This window comes from Gavialis gangeticus, unplaced genomic scaffold (assembly GCF_001723915.1).
Source record: "Gavialis gangeticus isolate Ggan-Ray unplaced genomic scaffold, GavGan_comp1, whole genome shotgun sequence".
Classification (NCBI taxonomy): domain Eukaryota; kingdom Metazoa; phylum Chordata; order Crocodylia; family Gavialidae; genus Gavialis; species Gavialis gangeticus.
This window is the reverse complement of record NW_017729019.1, coordinates 9,249,309-9,265,582: the sequence shown is the minus strand read 5'-3', so window position 1 is coordinate 9,265,582 and position 16,274 is coordinate 9,249,309. Positions and strand designations below refer to the sequence as shown.

The 16,274-nt window shown below is 46.1% G+C and overlaps 1 protein-coding gene across 1 annotated transcript in view; it reads right to left on the bottom strand.

The window, feature by feature from the left end:
• Positions 1-1,686, bottom strand: part of LOC109295424 (interleukin-20-like) — a 3,476-nt gene extending 1,790 nt beyond the window's left edge. Inside the window, exons 1-3 of the mRNA XM_019514280.1 lie at positions 1,511-1,686; positions 845-910; positions 153-305 (exon numbers count right to left, since the gene is read on the bottom strand). Coding sequence (XP_019369825.1) covers positions 153-305; positions 845-910; positions 1,511-1,669 — 378 coding nt within the window. The 5' untranslated portion in view covers positions 1,670-1,686. The remainder of the gene's footprint in view (positions 1-152; positions 306-844; positions 911-1,510) is intronic.
• Positions 1,687-16,274: the final 14,588 nt, after the last annotated feature.

The window sequence follows — 16,274 nt, the reverse complement described above, 5'->3', positions numbered from 1 at the left end:
GAACTTAAAAAAAAAAAAAAAAAAAAAAAATGGCCGGGCTATTTTTTTTGTTTCATTTTGTTTTGTGTTTTTTAATTTAGGTAAGACGGCTTTCATCGTATCCCCAAAGCTACAGGATTTGCTATACAAAGACTTAGTAAAATCCAACATACACAATGCCTGAAGCTCTTCTTGATGCTGAGGAAAGAGTTGGCTATGCTGCTGATTTTCCGGTTGACCCACGAATCCTCCGTCTCGCAGTGTTTGAAGACCATGTCCACATAGAATTTCAGCAGGTGGTGAATGATGCAGCATGTATCTCCCGACTTAAGAGAAATAGTTTATGCTCTTTACAAACTGCCATAAAATATGTAGTCGGCAGTCATTCAATCCACTACCACCATGCAGCCAGCTTTGGTGTCAAATATGGTAGGAGATGGGATAAGATTTATGGTCTTTTTGACAGAAAACTCATCATCTTGAAAAGTTTCCAAGCAGTAATAATTGATGCCTTGAAAAGTACCCATTCAAAACTAGCTGTATGGGACATATTCTCAGTCATGACAGATGACAGAACAAGGAGCAATGCTCTCAAGTTGCAGCAAGGGAGGTTTTGGTTGGATATTAGGAAAAACTCTCTCACTAGGAGGGTGGTGAAGCACTGGCGTGAGTCACCGAGAGAGGTTATTAGGCCCGGATTGAAAAAGCACTGGCTGCAATGCTGTATTAGGGGCTGGTCCTGCTTTGAGGAGGGGGTTGGTCTAGATGCGACCCCCCGAGTTCCCTTCAACCTGCATTTTCTATGATTGTATATTCAGTTTTAAAAAAAAAGCAAGTGATTTGAAGATGCAATCATGATACTTACATTGACTCTATGCAGCGAATATGGGAATGACAAAATGCTGGTGGTTCTGATGGTGTCTCTGGCTTGCTAAACAGAAAAAGGCAAAATTCAGTCAAGTGGACCTTGACTACAAGGATATTTAGGCGGCCAGCATAAACAGAGCTTTTCTCTTTAAAATTGCTCTTAACGACCTCTGGAAAGCAAACCTTCTGCCTGCAGAGTATTGTGCCTTAATGCAAGCTGTCTCCTGCTTGGCCTATCACCCTATCTTGTCCCCGGAATAGATTTTTAGGAGAGAAAAGAGGAATTCATTCTCCATGGGCCCTTCATTCCTCGCCCCTTTGCTGAGACAGCCCAACAAGCTGTTTGGCTGTTATCTGGGATATGTTGTTTTCCAACGCCAGGAGGAACTGGACTCAGACCAAATATCAAATATGGATCACGGAAGAGCCATCAGCTGGGGAAACTTTGAGGGTCCAATCCCGCTAGCACACCTGCATGGTAACATTTTACATTCCCTGTGCACTCACAGGCGAGTGACAGCCCAGCATATGGGGACAAGGAATATTCTGGCCCTTGGTCACCGTGGAAGCCCACTGTCACGATGTCCCAAGCCACCAAGCCCCCAGTCTAAAGGAGACATGGCACCATCTTGTCTACATCAGTGAAGCGCATTGGCATACTTACAATGTTTGCTTTAATTGCTGCGAAGCCAGTCCTGATTTCATTGACATTCATCAAAACCTCGCATGACCCAAAGTGGAAGATTTCGTTGGCGGTGGTCGGTGTCCAATGCAACCCACAGACAGCCAAGAGGAAGCTAAGGCAGAGGCAAGAGACCTTCATACTGCTGAGAGTGCTGGAGAGCTGTACAAGATGGAAAAAAATCCCTCTTCATTAGCCTCTATCTGAGGCATTGAAAAATGCTATTACCCCAAACAGAAACATTCTGCCATTCAAGGTCTGCAAAAACAGGTTTCTCCCTGAAATCAATGGCAAACCTCCCAGTAAACAGAATGCGGCCACGATGTCTATCCAGGTCCCCGTCACCATACATAAAACACACACGTGGTCAGAAGGCTCTGTGCATTCATGGACAACTTTTGAAATCTTAAATCTAACTTGAATTTTTAAACTCTCTGCCTCCCCTCACTCTAAACTAATTAGCCAAATCATTCAACCTCGTTGAGATTTGCACATATGCAACTTCCGACCTTCCACAGCTCAGAGGATGCAGATTTCTGTACGTGAGAAATAGACTTGGGCAGGGCAGGAAGCAGAGTAGTGCACAGGACAGGTACACATATGTAACATGTGCATGTGCATAAAGCATACAGCAGGCATCTGAATATTTATAATCTATATGTCAATGATATAGCAGATGCATGTTTATGCATCATGTAGTTCTGCTCTGAAGGTGATAGGCACCTTGAGACCAACAGTGGAAAATTTCATCGCAAATGTTTCCCCTCGCAAAAATTGGAAGCATCCATAAGTAGCAGATTAGCGTATAAAAATAATTGTCATAGCTTACCTGGGGTTTTAGGTGTCATTGAAGTTTATCTTATTTATGAACAACATCTCATAAATAGGTACACATAGCTAGGCAGATGCAAAGGGTGCAAATATCCCTATAAGCATGTAAATAGGCAAAGCAGACGAGGAGGTGACAGACATGCAGATATAGCAATGCCTTACCTTAATGCTATGAAGCATATCCACTTGCTGCTCCGTGTGCTGCCTCACGGAGAGAGCTGATCATTTTTATGCTGGAGTAGGGAGGAAATGGCTCTGGATCAACTTTCGGGATTTTTCCCACCTTCCTCAGCACTGTATTTCCCTTTTTAATCTTCTGAGCAGATTAGCAAATAAAACAGGACCAAATTTATCCCCCTCGGGCATTATTCCATCTTCAGAGACTGGGAATTTGTAGCATTTCCTTGTGGTTCTTACTTCAGGAGACAGGTAGGAGGAGGTGGTGCATCAGGGTAACACCTACTAACTTGCACATCTAAGGAATCTGTGAGCTCAGTTGACTTTCCACTGCCACCAGCTGCTTGCTGCAAAGATCTCCCTTGGCAAAAAAACCAACAAAACTGTCCTTTAAGCTTCAACAGAAGCCTGGGAGTATATCGAGGGGAGATAAATACAGCACAGATAAGAAACAGGATGGCTAGAGCCCCCAGCTATCGTTTCTGTGCAGATCACAGCAGGATCTTCCACTGTGGTATAAGAGACCCGACCTTCAGAGCTGCAGCTCAATGGGTAGAAGCCTCCTTCCATCCCTTACGTCCATCTGAGTTCCACTATCATCGCTAGAGAGGCCTAGAAACACAACAAAGCCCAAACCTTTAGGAACAGAGCGACCAGCTAGATTTGCAGGAAAGCAAGTGCTTTTGGTGTACATCATGCAAGTCCAGAGTGCATGTGTATGGCTGTTATTGTGTCTTGCTTTTACTAAAGACACTGTTCAAGTTCAGGGTCCTATCACCCAACACAAACTCCACTCACCTCTTAAATAAATCTAACCCCAATGCATCAATTCTTTTTTATTTTTCCAACAGGCGAAGATTGAAACCGTGCCACCTGTTGTAAGTAACAGGTGCCTAAAGGAAGCTGGGCTTCATCTTTAGGTCAAATGATATTAGAGAGGAAGGCATGTGTCTACAGGAGTTCAGCCTAAGCACAGGATTCACTACGGTGAGGACCCACTTCTTGAGCTCTTTGTCAAGTTTTCCGCAATCCTAGAAGTCAGGGAGAGCCTTGCCTGGTAAGAAGTGGTGGAGAGGCAGAGTGAGTGGTGTTTACCTCATTCACCTAACAGACGGCCTTGGAAATATCTCATGAATTTATTGTCAGCAATTCAAATACAGGCATACCTCATTTTATTGCGCTTCGCTTTATTGCGCTTCGCAGATATTGCCTTTTTTACAAATTGAGGCAAGACCCTCCACCAGCAAAAGGATTACGACTCGCTGAAGGCTCAGATGATGGTTAACATTTTTTAGCAATGAAGTATTTTTTTAATTAAGGTATGTACATTGTTTTTTTAGACATAATGCTATCGCACACTTAATAGACTACAGTATAACGTAAACATAACTTTTATATGCACTGGGAAACCAAAAAATTCGTGTGACTCGCTTTATTGCAGTGGTCTGGAACCGAACCCGCAATATCTCCGAGGTATGCCTGTATTTGAGGAATGTCCATGATGCTGGAGCAGAGACCGAGCGCGCTCTGCCTTCGGGAAGCCCTCGTCCTGTCCACGCTACCGTCGCGCAGGCCTCGAGCAAGTGGCCAAATGGAAGAATCTAAGCGAGACCTCTGGGATGCAGTCCAAAGACAGAAATAATCTTGAGAAAAAATGATGTCAAAGGGTAAGGGACCGCTGCTCCAATGTGCTGATCGTGCACTTGTTGCTGCTTGACATCCAGTGTGGGGCAAGGCTAAATTTGACTTTCACGTACACCGGGACTAGATTTGACATGGTAGGTCAATACCCTCATTCTTCGGGCAGATACTACATTAATGGAGTTTGCAGGATTGCTCTTTTCTTTACATTATCATGGGCACAGCTTGACAGTCCATAGAGGGACTTTTGAGAGTCCACCTGCTAGGAGAAGTGAACAGTCACTACTGCGGTACTGCTTTGACTTCCAGCTCTCTCAGGATCGGAGCTGTATTATCTCTGTCCATCTTTCTGGTAATTTAGGCATGTAGCCTGGGCCCTCAAGGTGGGCATATTGCTTTGTCTCATGTCATGCCAAGCCCTGATGACCCATAGCCACGTTACTGTTAACTTGTGTGTGGTACCAGGGGACGCAGACATCAGGAACGTGCCTGGAATAAGAGCAGGTGTTCAGAGAACGGGGTTTGCCAACTGATCTGGCACCACTGACGGCACGAGTGTCCCTAGCTTGTCCTCAAGTCCACCAACCATGAGTTTTCCAATGAGCGAGTGTGACTCAGAGTGAGAGAGAGAGAGAGAATAGGAGTGTGTTAAGGTATCATTAGGAGACACTTAGCACTTGATTTCTATATTTTTAAACTTCCATGGTTGCCATCTAGGGACACATGAGGCTGGAATAATGGAGGTCCAGCTGCTAAATGAACAAGCCACTGAAGTGCTTTCTGCCTTAAACTGAAGTGTCTCATGTCCTGGGAAACTCCCAGCCCTCCTGAATTGTGACTTCATTGGCCACCCATCCGGAAATTCCTCCGTTTGTATACCCAAACTTCCCCTCAAAAGAAGGATCAACAGGGTGAGGATCAGTCACTTACTGAGCTGAGGCCCTGGCTTCTCTGCTTCAGTCTCCGCAGGAGCATTCATGGATTTTCCTTCTCTGGATAGTCTCCCAGGACATCTGGTGAAACAGCTGGCTTTGAAGGATGCTATGGGTTTCCATGAACCATGGTGCCAGAAACATAGCCACATCCTAATTGCTCTTTACAACAGGCTCATCCCAATCTCCCCTCCAGTAAACAAGATCGGCCTGTAGAAGAAAAGAGTCACAGGAAGCAGGAGTTTTGGTGCTCAGAGTCTTTTCTCTGGCTCTGCATAATAAGGGCATAAAGCAGTGACAAAATCTTGCCCCCAGTTTGCATCCTTTGTCTTTGGTACAACTGCTTGAGGTGCCCGGCTCTGCCTTGGCGCTGTGACCGGGCCCTGCAGGTACCCAGCTGAGCAAGCTGGCTCGAAATTGTGTCCTACGGGTGAATGATCCTGCTATTGCAACCGGGAGTATAGCTCTGGGAGCATGCCCTCCACATAGTCACCCCAGCACGGTCGCTGCATGTTAGGAAGGCCTCTTCAGCTTGGCAGCACAGGGCCCTATAAAGTGCCACCCAGCTTCTGGAAATAGAAAGCAGAGCGGGAGATGTGCAGAACAACTGGAGCAGGACAATGTAGGGATGCCACGGGAGGACCAGCTATCTGAGCCCTCTCTCTCATGGCCACACTATAACCACACAGCAAACTGGCTCTGCAGAGCGACTGAGCGTCGGCTTAAATGGACACAGACCCAGAAACAGAGCATATCGTATGGACTCGCAATGTAAAATGGGACTAGGGGTTTTTCTGTGGGTGACAGGGGCAAGAACACCTCCCCACCCCCAAATACGCGACTGCCTTGCAGAGCAGACCTGTCTTCTGTGAGGGGACTCAAAGCAAGGGGATGCTTATCAACATTTGGAAACACGGGACAGCTGCAGACCTCACAGTACATATCCTCCCATATTGCTCTGCAGACAACGCAGGGAAACATGCGGCTCTTTCTGGGTACTTGGCAGGAAGCAAGGTGGCTGACTGAGCCGAAATTCATAGAAGTTAGAAGCAGAATAGCCATTTGGGCCACCAGTCTATCCACCCTAAGGACCCATCTCCAATCCCCTACCACGCTCTACAGGACAAAAAACTTTCAGCCTCTCAGACAGCTCTCAGATGTCTTAAGGTATGTTCTTTAAGAAAGGCCATGCTATTAAAACTGAAATAGCAATGCACATATGTTGTCCTGCGCCATACAAATATGCTGATTGTCAGTTAATTTCTATGGGGTGATTTCCCCCCCCCGCTAAAATTCCCTATGCGGAAAGATAATAAAGACCTCGGTGGGTAACTGAGGGAGACTGGAGGGTTGAGAGGGGAAGAAACCAGAGCCCTGGAGTGAACCAAATACAGAATCCATAATAGCTGCTCTGGTTAAGACTGCTGGAAAAGGACCATTGTCTCTGATTACCTATAGGCAAATTAATCCCAGAAGGCTGGCTGTCTGCAAGTCCCGACATGGCCTCCGATCCAGGGAAGCAAATGCCCAGCTCCATCCCTGTTAGCCTGCGCTACAAGGAAAAACTATTAGTGCAACCGCAAGCAGAACTACGTCTGCACCACGATCTGTTTGTTCTTTGCCGCAGAGCTGGCAAGATCCCCTCTAGCCTGCAGCGGTGTTGCACAGCGCGCTCCTCCCTGGGTTCCCAGCTGGTGCCTGTCATACAAAACCGAACTGCATGTTCCACCTGCGTGGTGCATTAGAGCAAATAAAATTCCCAGGAACCCCCCGCGCTCCCGATACACACCCAGAGCCCAGTAAGGAAATAAGAAGGAAGGGGCAGGAAATTGTTGGTAAGATTTTATGTAAATTGAGGATGAAGGGAAATTTTAAAGCTGAGTATTCAAAAATGTCAGCCCTAGGCTAATAGGTAAGTAATATTAAGCAGTACTTTAAACAGGCAGGCAGGAGCAGGCTCATTCTGCAGGTAGATCACTATCCTGAGACTCTGGACACGCAAGTCCAGCTCCTTGTTCTACCAGACTCTGTGGACACGTCGCTGAGCCTTTTTGTACTTCTCTTCACTATGTGCTGAATGATTAAAACAGCACCGCCTCACCTCAAGAAGGCATGGAGGACGAATGCATTAGGGACTGAGAGAGTTCACGCAGCATGGTGTTGGGAGAGCATAGACGTACCATAGGTGGGTGTGCAAATGTGCACGCGCACACACACACGCAGAGCCTGACCGCATTTCCATAAGCATCTATCAGTTTGACACCAATCTAAGAAACTTAACAGAAAAGATAACCGAGCCAGGCTGGTCTTGCGGGTTCCCTCTGCTGCAGAGACAGCTGCAAGTTTCCAAGAACAATTTTCTTTTAATCAAAACTAATATTTTGAACCAGCTATCATCCCTGTTTTTGTGTTTCACAACAAAATCCACGTTCCCAGCCAAAAAAGACAGGTGTTTATTAAAGCATCCTGAAGCTATTGTATGTGTTACGGTAATCAAAACAGGAAGTTTTCCCTCATTGAAGACCAGAGTTTGGTAGCAAACGTAGCAAATAATATAGACATTTGGTGCTATGCTTTATTATAGTATCATAGATATGCCAGAGGGTAGGGCTAGGATTCAGAGAAACCTAAACAAATTGCAGGATTGGACCAAAAGAAATCTCATGAGATTCGACAAGGACAAGTGCAAAGTCCCGCACTTAGGAGGGAACAATCCCCTGCACCGGTGCAGGCTGGGGGCTGACTGGCTGGGCAGCAGCTCTGCAGAAAAGGACTTGGGGGTGACAGTGGCATGTGCCAACAGCGTGCCCTTGTTGCCAAGAAGGCTAATGGCATCCTGGGCTGCATTAGCAGAAGCATTGCCAGCTGTTCAGGGGGTAATTTTTCCCCCCCATTCAGCATTGGCAAGGCTGCATCTGGAGTCGTGTGTCCAGTTTTGCCTCCCCCTGCCCAGAAAGCATGAGGACAAATTGGAGATAGTCCGGTGGAAGGCAATGAAAATGGTTGTGGGGGGCTGGGGCACATGGCTTATGAGGAGAGGCTGAGGAAACTGGGCTTATTTAGTCTTCAGAAGAGAAGAGTGAGGGGGGATTTAATAGCAGCCTTCAGCTCCCTGCAGGGTGGATCTGAAGAGGCTGGAGCTGGGCTGTTCTCAGATGACAGGACAAGGAGCGATGGGCTCAAGAGGCAGCAAGGGAAGTTTGTGTTAGATATTAGGAAAAACTTACTCACAAGGAGGGTCGAAAAGCACTGAAACAGGTTACCTAGAGAAGCTGTGGACTCTTCATCTTGCAAGTTTTCAAGACCCAGTTAGACAAAGCCCTGGCTGGGATGATATAATTGGGGCTGGCCCTGCTTGACGCAGGGGGTTGGACTAGATGCGACCCCCGGAGGCCCCTTCCAACCCTCATTTTCTGTGATTCTAGGATGTACCCCAGAAGTAGTACATTTGCTCCCAAGAAGTAGTGTGGCCACGACAGAAGACCTTCCCTGAAGCTGGAATTCTCTCCTGCAAGCAATAAGGATGTCCAACACAATCCAAAAAATCAGTCTGACCCAATGCCCCATGGAAAAGTTTCTTTTGAATTAAATGGGCATCAGCTTGGCACTAAATGAGAAGCTCATTTCTTTGACTTGGCTTTCCCCAGTAAGTTTCTCTTCCTCTCTCACGGACACACACCCTGGTGCCTCACTGCTCTCACGTAAGGAAAAAAAATGTTGGAAAAACACCCCTATCCAACTACATCATCTATTTCTCCTCCATGCTGGGAAGGAATAAAGGGAGAGTAGGCATTTCTGGAACATGGTGGGATGATACATATGGAGCAACTGAGTAATATCCCGAGGCGCTCTCTTATAATGCTAAATCCTCTTGAGTACAAGAGGAGCAAATTAGCAGGGAGAGTTTGTTTTCTTTGGCCGTCTTAGAAACACCCCGTGTGCTGATAGAGACATGTGCTGTCTCTCTTTAGACAGAAGCCGGGATGGGGTATGTAGACTTGATGACTCCCATCAGAGAGAAAGGGTGTCAGGTCCCACTGTTTGCACCAAGCAGCTTTGACCTGATGGCAGACGTCGCTGAGGAGGATGCTGTCATCAAGCCAACCTCAGGTATTCAACTTCCCTCACTCTTCCACGATCCTTTAGCAATATATCTTTTAGGGTGGATCCACCTCCCCCGGCTTCCTTCTTACTGATGTTCACTCCAAGCCAAGGCTGCTCAGGGACTTCACAGTCAGCATGCAGGACATCGCAGGCATCCTCACGTGCCACTAAACCACCAGCAAACAGAATACCTCAAGGTAGCTCCCTCGGTATATGCTCACGTACCATGTTTATGCGACAGCCACAGATGGAAATGGACTGCATGCTGATCCCTTGTGCAGACCAACGTTTGCTGTACCTCACTTGGTTTTGACCAAGTTCATCATATGTCTCCTACCTAAGATGGGCACAGCTTTTCCGCGTGCCTCTCCAGCACGCGCAACCAAGTTAACACGAACCTGAGCAATATAACCAACCTTTCAGACCAGGAGCAATCCACTGAAGCTTTACAGAGGGCACGTGTACATCCCAGTAATACAAATGTTGTCTAACCTGGTAACGGATGCCAAGAGAGGGAGCAGTCCACACTGCAAGCTCCACTTCTCCAAGGCCTCTGACCACGTTAGTTTTAAGGGACCAATTTACAAGAGGCAGCAAGAGAAAAGTCCTGGATATAGCCACGCCTGCACTAGCAACGACTCTCATTATATATACACTACATGAAAAACAGAGAAATGTCCTTTGTAGGAAGAGGCTTTATTTTTATTTTTTTAAGATACAGATGAATCAGAATCATTGCTCAAATGAACAGTTCCCCCGTGCAATCCCACCTGGTAGCACAAGAGTGCAGCAAACGCCCAACCATGGCGTGATCACATGGAGCTCTAATTATCTAACAACATGTCCAGGTTGAGGAAATTTGCACACAGCTAATGAAGTTACTCTATGATAGCATCATTTAACCTGGGTTAAAAGCACACTTACACCACTGAGGATTTCCCAAACCCAATCAAGCTCTAAGGACTAATTCCTAAGCACAGTGCCAGAGCAGATGAGCCAGACTGAGCCCTGAGCAGATGAGGGAAGAGGAGGTAAATCCTCCTCCTAGGCCATGGAAAAGCTGTGGGTCTCATCTCTTTGTCACTAGAGCCTTGATCTTGATCCCCACAATGGGACAAGGGGTGAAAGGATGAAGGGAGCCTCGTCATTTCAATTAGACAAACTGGCTGTCACACAGAGACTAGGTGCTGGGGTGGAATTCAAGGATGGGGGGCCTACTCCACCTATGCCCAGGTACAAAATGAGACCAATACTCCCCAGCTCTCAGCCTCGTGCTCAGTGCCCAGGACCACGGCACATCCCTGATGTCCTGGTATCTAGCGGCAGGAAAGAGAACAGAGCTACACAAGGAACAGAGCCCTGACAGAGAGGGAGATTAGCGGTGAACCCACCAGCCAGTGCATGGTTGAGCACCCGAGTTCATTCCTCCTCCACTTGCACCACACACACACACCTACCCACTGTGCACAATCAAACCAAGAGTGCCATTACTGAAATGCAGAGTCTGTTTCCCTGCCTACCCTGAGTCAAGTCTCGCACTCTTCCTAGCCCGACTTCTTCTGAAATGTCCAGTGTTTCTGTCTTTTCCATTGACATCAGTGATGCACACACCTCCCCAGCAGATTTCGCCCCCTGTGCAGTGCGGTCACACCTCTGGAAAACAATTCCCATGACTGTGCTCCAACCTTGCTCACCTCTTGCATCACCTCCGCGGTCAGATCTGATTAGGATCGTGACTTAAGTCACTCAGTATCATTCGGTGCACAGTCAAACGAGTTGCTGAATGCACAATATTGTAAAAACAGCAAAACACCAGCGTTATCATAATGACAAACAAATGTCAATAATGGGAGGAAAAGCTCAGCTTGGCATTATGCTAGACTTGTTGAAATGACTAAACGAGTGGAAAAATGAAGAACTGAATGATGATACGTTCCTGGAGAGCACAGAAACACCGCGGGAGAGAGCACGCACTCACTCACCAAAACAGACACCTACCTTCAGCGAGATTCAACAATAACCGTAACCATAAACACAGGTCCTAATTCAGCACCAATGTCGATAGGACTCTGCAGAACAATGAGGCTACCCCCCCATGTAGACTGCTTTGAAGAGCTGGGATCACATACAGTGCGACCCCAGATTTTTTCGCTCCTGATTGTTTTATCCTTAACATGTTCACGAAGCCCTGGTCCAGGAAGCAGACGCCCTGTGAAGGTCTGAATGCATAGTGTAATGCTAGGTTTCAGGTAAAATGTCTTAAAGTCCAACTAAATGGTTGGAAAAAAGGTCTTTGCAAGCTTTGGGGCACTAGCACCCTTCTTCAGGCACTGGGAGGCTCTGCTGTTGTTCGGAGATCTCCAAGGTAGAAAAGAAGCTAAAAGAGTGATGAGAAGTCTGGGAAAATGCCTGAAGAAGGGTGCTGGTGCCCCAAAGCTTGCAAAGACCTTTTTTCCAACCATTTAGTTGGTCTAATAAAGGATATCACATCTACCCAAAGAGCCTGGCCTACCAGCGTCTGTCCAACACGGCTACAACCAACAACCCCTCAGAACATGGTTGCACTCTCAAGTAAAGAAATGGTAACATGTTACAAAGCATTGCTGATTTGCTGCTTATATTGTTTTCCCACCAATTTACAAAAAAAAAAAAAAAATAATAATAATAATAATAATAATAGGTGCCCCCTCCCAGCTTCCAGATCCAGAAAAAACTGGGTAATGATTTGCACGAAGATCTGGAATGGAAGTTGTGTAATAAAGACACCTTTCCTTAGCTTTAGTGAAGTAGAAGTGAATGCTAAATTGAGTGACAGTGTCCTCCGGCAATAGCTGATCTTACAAAATTGGTTATGAAAGACTTCTTGGAAGGATCCATGAGAATTCACTCAGACACTGAGTGAGATAATGTTACAGGAAAACTATCCCACAAGTTATCAAAGTCTCAAGAATAAACTCTGATTTTCTACAGCGAATAACCAGAACTCTCACCAACCTACAGCAGCCCCGGAAGAAAGAGAAAAGGAAAGATTCACCTCTCACATCAGTGTAAAGCAAAAGTGGTTCCCCTGCACTTAGGAAAAACCAGGCCACTTATTTAGGAGCCTGATCCAAGCATTGAAAGCCTTGTAAAATCACCCATCTTGAGGCACAAGTTAATTGAAATGTTCCTCATTCACAGTATTTCTTCCTTTTGTTTTCTGTAAGCACAGATCTGAAATAACCCTATCACTGGCTCCAACGTAACGGGGGAGAAAGCTTCAGGGATTTGCCAAAGGATTTGAGTTCTGGTTCTTACTGGAAGGTTAATTGTTCCCACTGGTTTCTTAAGAGCTGGATCTAATGGCTGAGTTAATCATGCGACTCATTAGTGCTTGCTGCTTGCATCTCACTGCCATCAACAATGCCCAACTGTCCTAAAGGCACGGTTGTAACAGATGCTGTTTGTGTTATGTAATGTTAAGTCAACCCCAGCACTTGCTGCGCCTACTTGAGGACCATCTAAAAGTTGATGTGTAACGCTTAGGAAACCATTAGGAAAACCAGGTGCGCACACAGCCTGGGCCCACTCCCAACGCCCTCAGCCTTCAGGAGAATTGGGCTTTTGCTTTGTGCAGACCCGTACCGACAGCTAGCAAGAGTCTGGTATCAGAGTTCAATTGCCAAATGTGATGCTCAAGGTAAGATATGGCTCACTCACCCACAGATCTGCAACGCGCTGACAGAAGTAGAAAATTGTTTTTCTCAGTAAACTCTACAGATGACTCAGAAGACACGCTGGGAGTTGATATGGGCTGATAGGTGCCGTACATTCGGTGCCCTCTTTTCAGTCACGTTTTTGACCATAACCACTTTAATAATTCTGAAAGTCAAACACAGTCTGCTGCATATTAGAGAATTATGAAACTCCCATATTGGTAATCTTAGCAAGAAGCCACTTTTATTCAGTGCAAGAAAAGAGAATCCAAAGAAGAGATTAAACCTACCGTGTGCAGAGCTGGAGGATTTCTTCCGCACATGCTCCCCAGTGGCTTTTCTACCTAGCATGGCCCTATATGGTCTCTGCAATCTGGAACAGTATTTGCAAGAATACAGCGTAGTTACTACAGGGATAGGCAATGGGTTGGGAGACCCGGAGTGAACATGGGATTTAGGAGCACGAGTCTAAACGTGGCAGACAAGATTCTTTGGGGAAATGTGATATCTTTTATTAAGCCAACTAAATAGTTAGAAAAATTGTTCTTTGCAAGCTTTGGGGTACGAACACCCTTCTTTAGGCACAGGGAGCATCTAAAACTGGAAGTCAGCTCTACCCTGCCCCCAGCCCTTGCCCAATCCTGGAGGGTGCAGCTGCCTCACCTTTTTGGCTTTCAAGTTCCCTGGGTGCTTACAGTTCCCCTTTGCACAAGCCCAGAGCTGCACCAGCTTTGATGAAGCTGAAGAGCTCTGCTCCTAGCTTGCTCCTGTGCCCCCTCGGGACCTGGAAGCTAGTTCCTTCCTTCGTCCGACTAAACCCCCAAAAGCTTCAGGGAGGGAGGGAGGTTTGGGAGTCTTCTGAGCATGCAAATTGACGGGGGCAGGCTCCATGCCAAATGCAGACATGCTTCCTATTTCTGAGTATAGCCAGAGGAGAGGAATTGGGTGGTGGCCACCTCCATTATATAATATAGTGGCAGAAGTAGGAGACCAAGGTTCGGTCGACCAGAAGTTGACCTCTTACTCAACCAAAGAGATTTGAGCCTACATTACCAACGTCCCAAAAAAGTCCTGTCACCAACGGACTATACACACCCCAGGGTGAAGACACTTTCTGCCCCACCCACTGCAGCTATGCTGGAAGGATCCTCGATTCATCTCAGTGGCCACTCGGAAGTTATTTTGGTGGCTCCCAGTCCACATTTTAATTGGCCAAGTATCCACAGTACAAAGACCACCATCACAATCAGCAAGCCAGGTGTCCACTGCCTCAGGGAAGGCAACGGGACCGCGAGAGAAATAACGCTCCACTGAAGTCAACAGCAAAGATCCTATTAGAGCCAAGGAGTTTAAAAACTGCAGTCCCTTGGAGATTTCCACCTATGGGTGAGACCGAGGGCTGATGGGAATGCTTTCCCTGCCAAAGCATGAGCTGTATCTGTTCTGCAGATGAACACAGGAATTTAGTCTCCAGAAGAAAAAATGTTGACGATAAAAATACTTGCCTTCTCTCCTCTGCTAATACTGGGCTCCTATTGTGCTGATCATAGGTGACATCTAAAACAAAATGCATGTCAGATACTTTGCACGTTAACTATACATGACTTTGGTTGTGAAAACACACACTTGTGGATTCGTCTAGACTCACCTGAAACCATTCAGCACCCGGAAACCAATCGGGTATATTTGCAGCCCCTGCTTCTAGCAAAGCGCTTAGACATGCACTTAACTTTGAACATGCAAACAGACCGAAACAGTCTGGCTGCTTAATTTCTTCAAGTTAAGCATGTACTTAAGAGCTGTGTTGGATGGGGGCCCAGCCTATAGTTCAGTGAACTTCTGCTAATTTAAAGTATCAAATGGAGAAACATACAGCTTGGTCTTGTGAGAATTTCACAAGAAAACTGCAACATCCCGGGACTTCTCCCCGAGGTTTAACAATCACCCTATTGGGGTGAATTTCATAGTGTTGCAATCCTTTTCAGGCAATTTGAGAAAGTGAAATTTTGCCATCCTTTTTTATGCAACCTGCCGTTTCAGGAGAAACAAGGAAGAAAATGTCTGGGGGAAAAAAAAAGGGGAGGAAATCAACTACTTTGCAACTAAACATCCATCCAAGCTTTCTGATCAAGTTAAAAAAAAAAAAAAAAAAAGACCACCACCGATCCGGCATCCTCAGATCCCCCTCGTTTATTCTCATCTGCGAGGGTGCATTCATTGGCAAGACATTACTTTAATAACTGGGATGTTCCAGTTGCCATAAGGTTTCAGAGACCTTTTTGGTCAGCATCTGACGGTTTAGTATTTGGGTTTGAAAAGTAAATGGCAAAACTGAAGCGTGAAAAAAGTTAACACCTTTCAAAAGGGATTGCGATTCTCAGGGAACCAGATGATGTAGCAGGGCACAGATCTTGGGTCTACAAGAGAATCAACCAGCTAGCAGAATGGATGAACCCTTCTTGGAAGCCCTTTCTCGGGGACAATGTTGTTGTCCTTGAGTGGGAAGCTCATTTCCTCAGGTCAGTTTTTAAGATTTTCAAAGTCCACAAGAGCCCTATGTCTACCTTCCTTGCATGATTTATATTTGCTTACCACCCATAGCCCAAATCCAGAACTTGGTCCTTCTGTTCCTGCTGGATGTCCAATTCATTAGCATCATTTATTTTCAGCCTAGTAGTCCCAAAGAGCAGCAACTGTGATGGGGCACCATGGAGCCGTACATGCATGCCTACCCCGAAGCCGGACAGAAGGTGGGATGAGAAACGGAGGCAGAGAGGGCAGCAGCAGTTTTCTCATAGCTGCAGATCAGGGACTGAGACAAGATTCAGGATTGCCTCTTCACCTGCTCACCGATTTTTCCACGCGCAGCTTGTGTTGCTTCAGATGTGTCCTTTAGTCTTATGACATTTGCTGAACCATCTCTGTAAATAACTCCCAGCGTGCATCAAGCTTGCATACCGCTTTATTTTTAAGAAAAAGCCTTCTGCCTGGTTGGTGTTCAGAGATGGCAAGTACTTCATTGGCAAATGCAACCGGAGCTCCACAGAACAGCGTGCGATTCAGCCTGCAACTCAAAGACATAAAATAAAGCAAAATGACTCTCTCTAATTATCTGCATCTGTACCTAGCGGCAGCCATTCAAGTATTTTGAAACAAGTCGGTCAGTTCCAGTATGTATATTAATATAAAACCTTACCACTTCCTTTCTGAAATACAAGTTTTAATATTTTAGACTGACAAGTCTTCAAGGTCCTAGCCTTGAGAGTATCCATCCATGTCCTCTAGCTATCCTTTGATCTCAGAAAAACCCTCACTACATTGAATCCTCAACCAATAGGGCACTGTAGGGCATAATTCACAGAACAT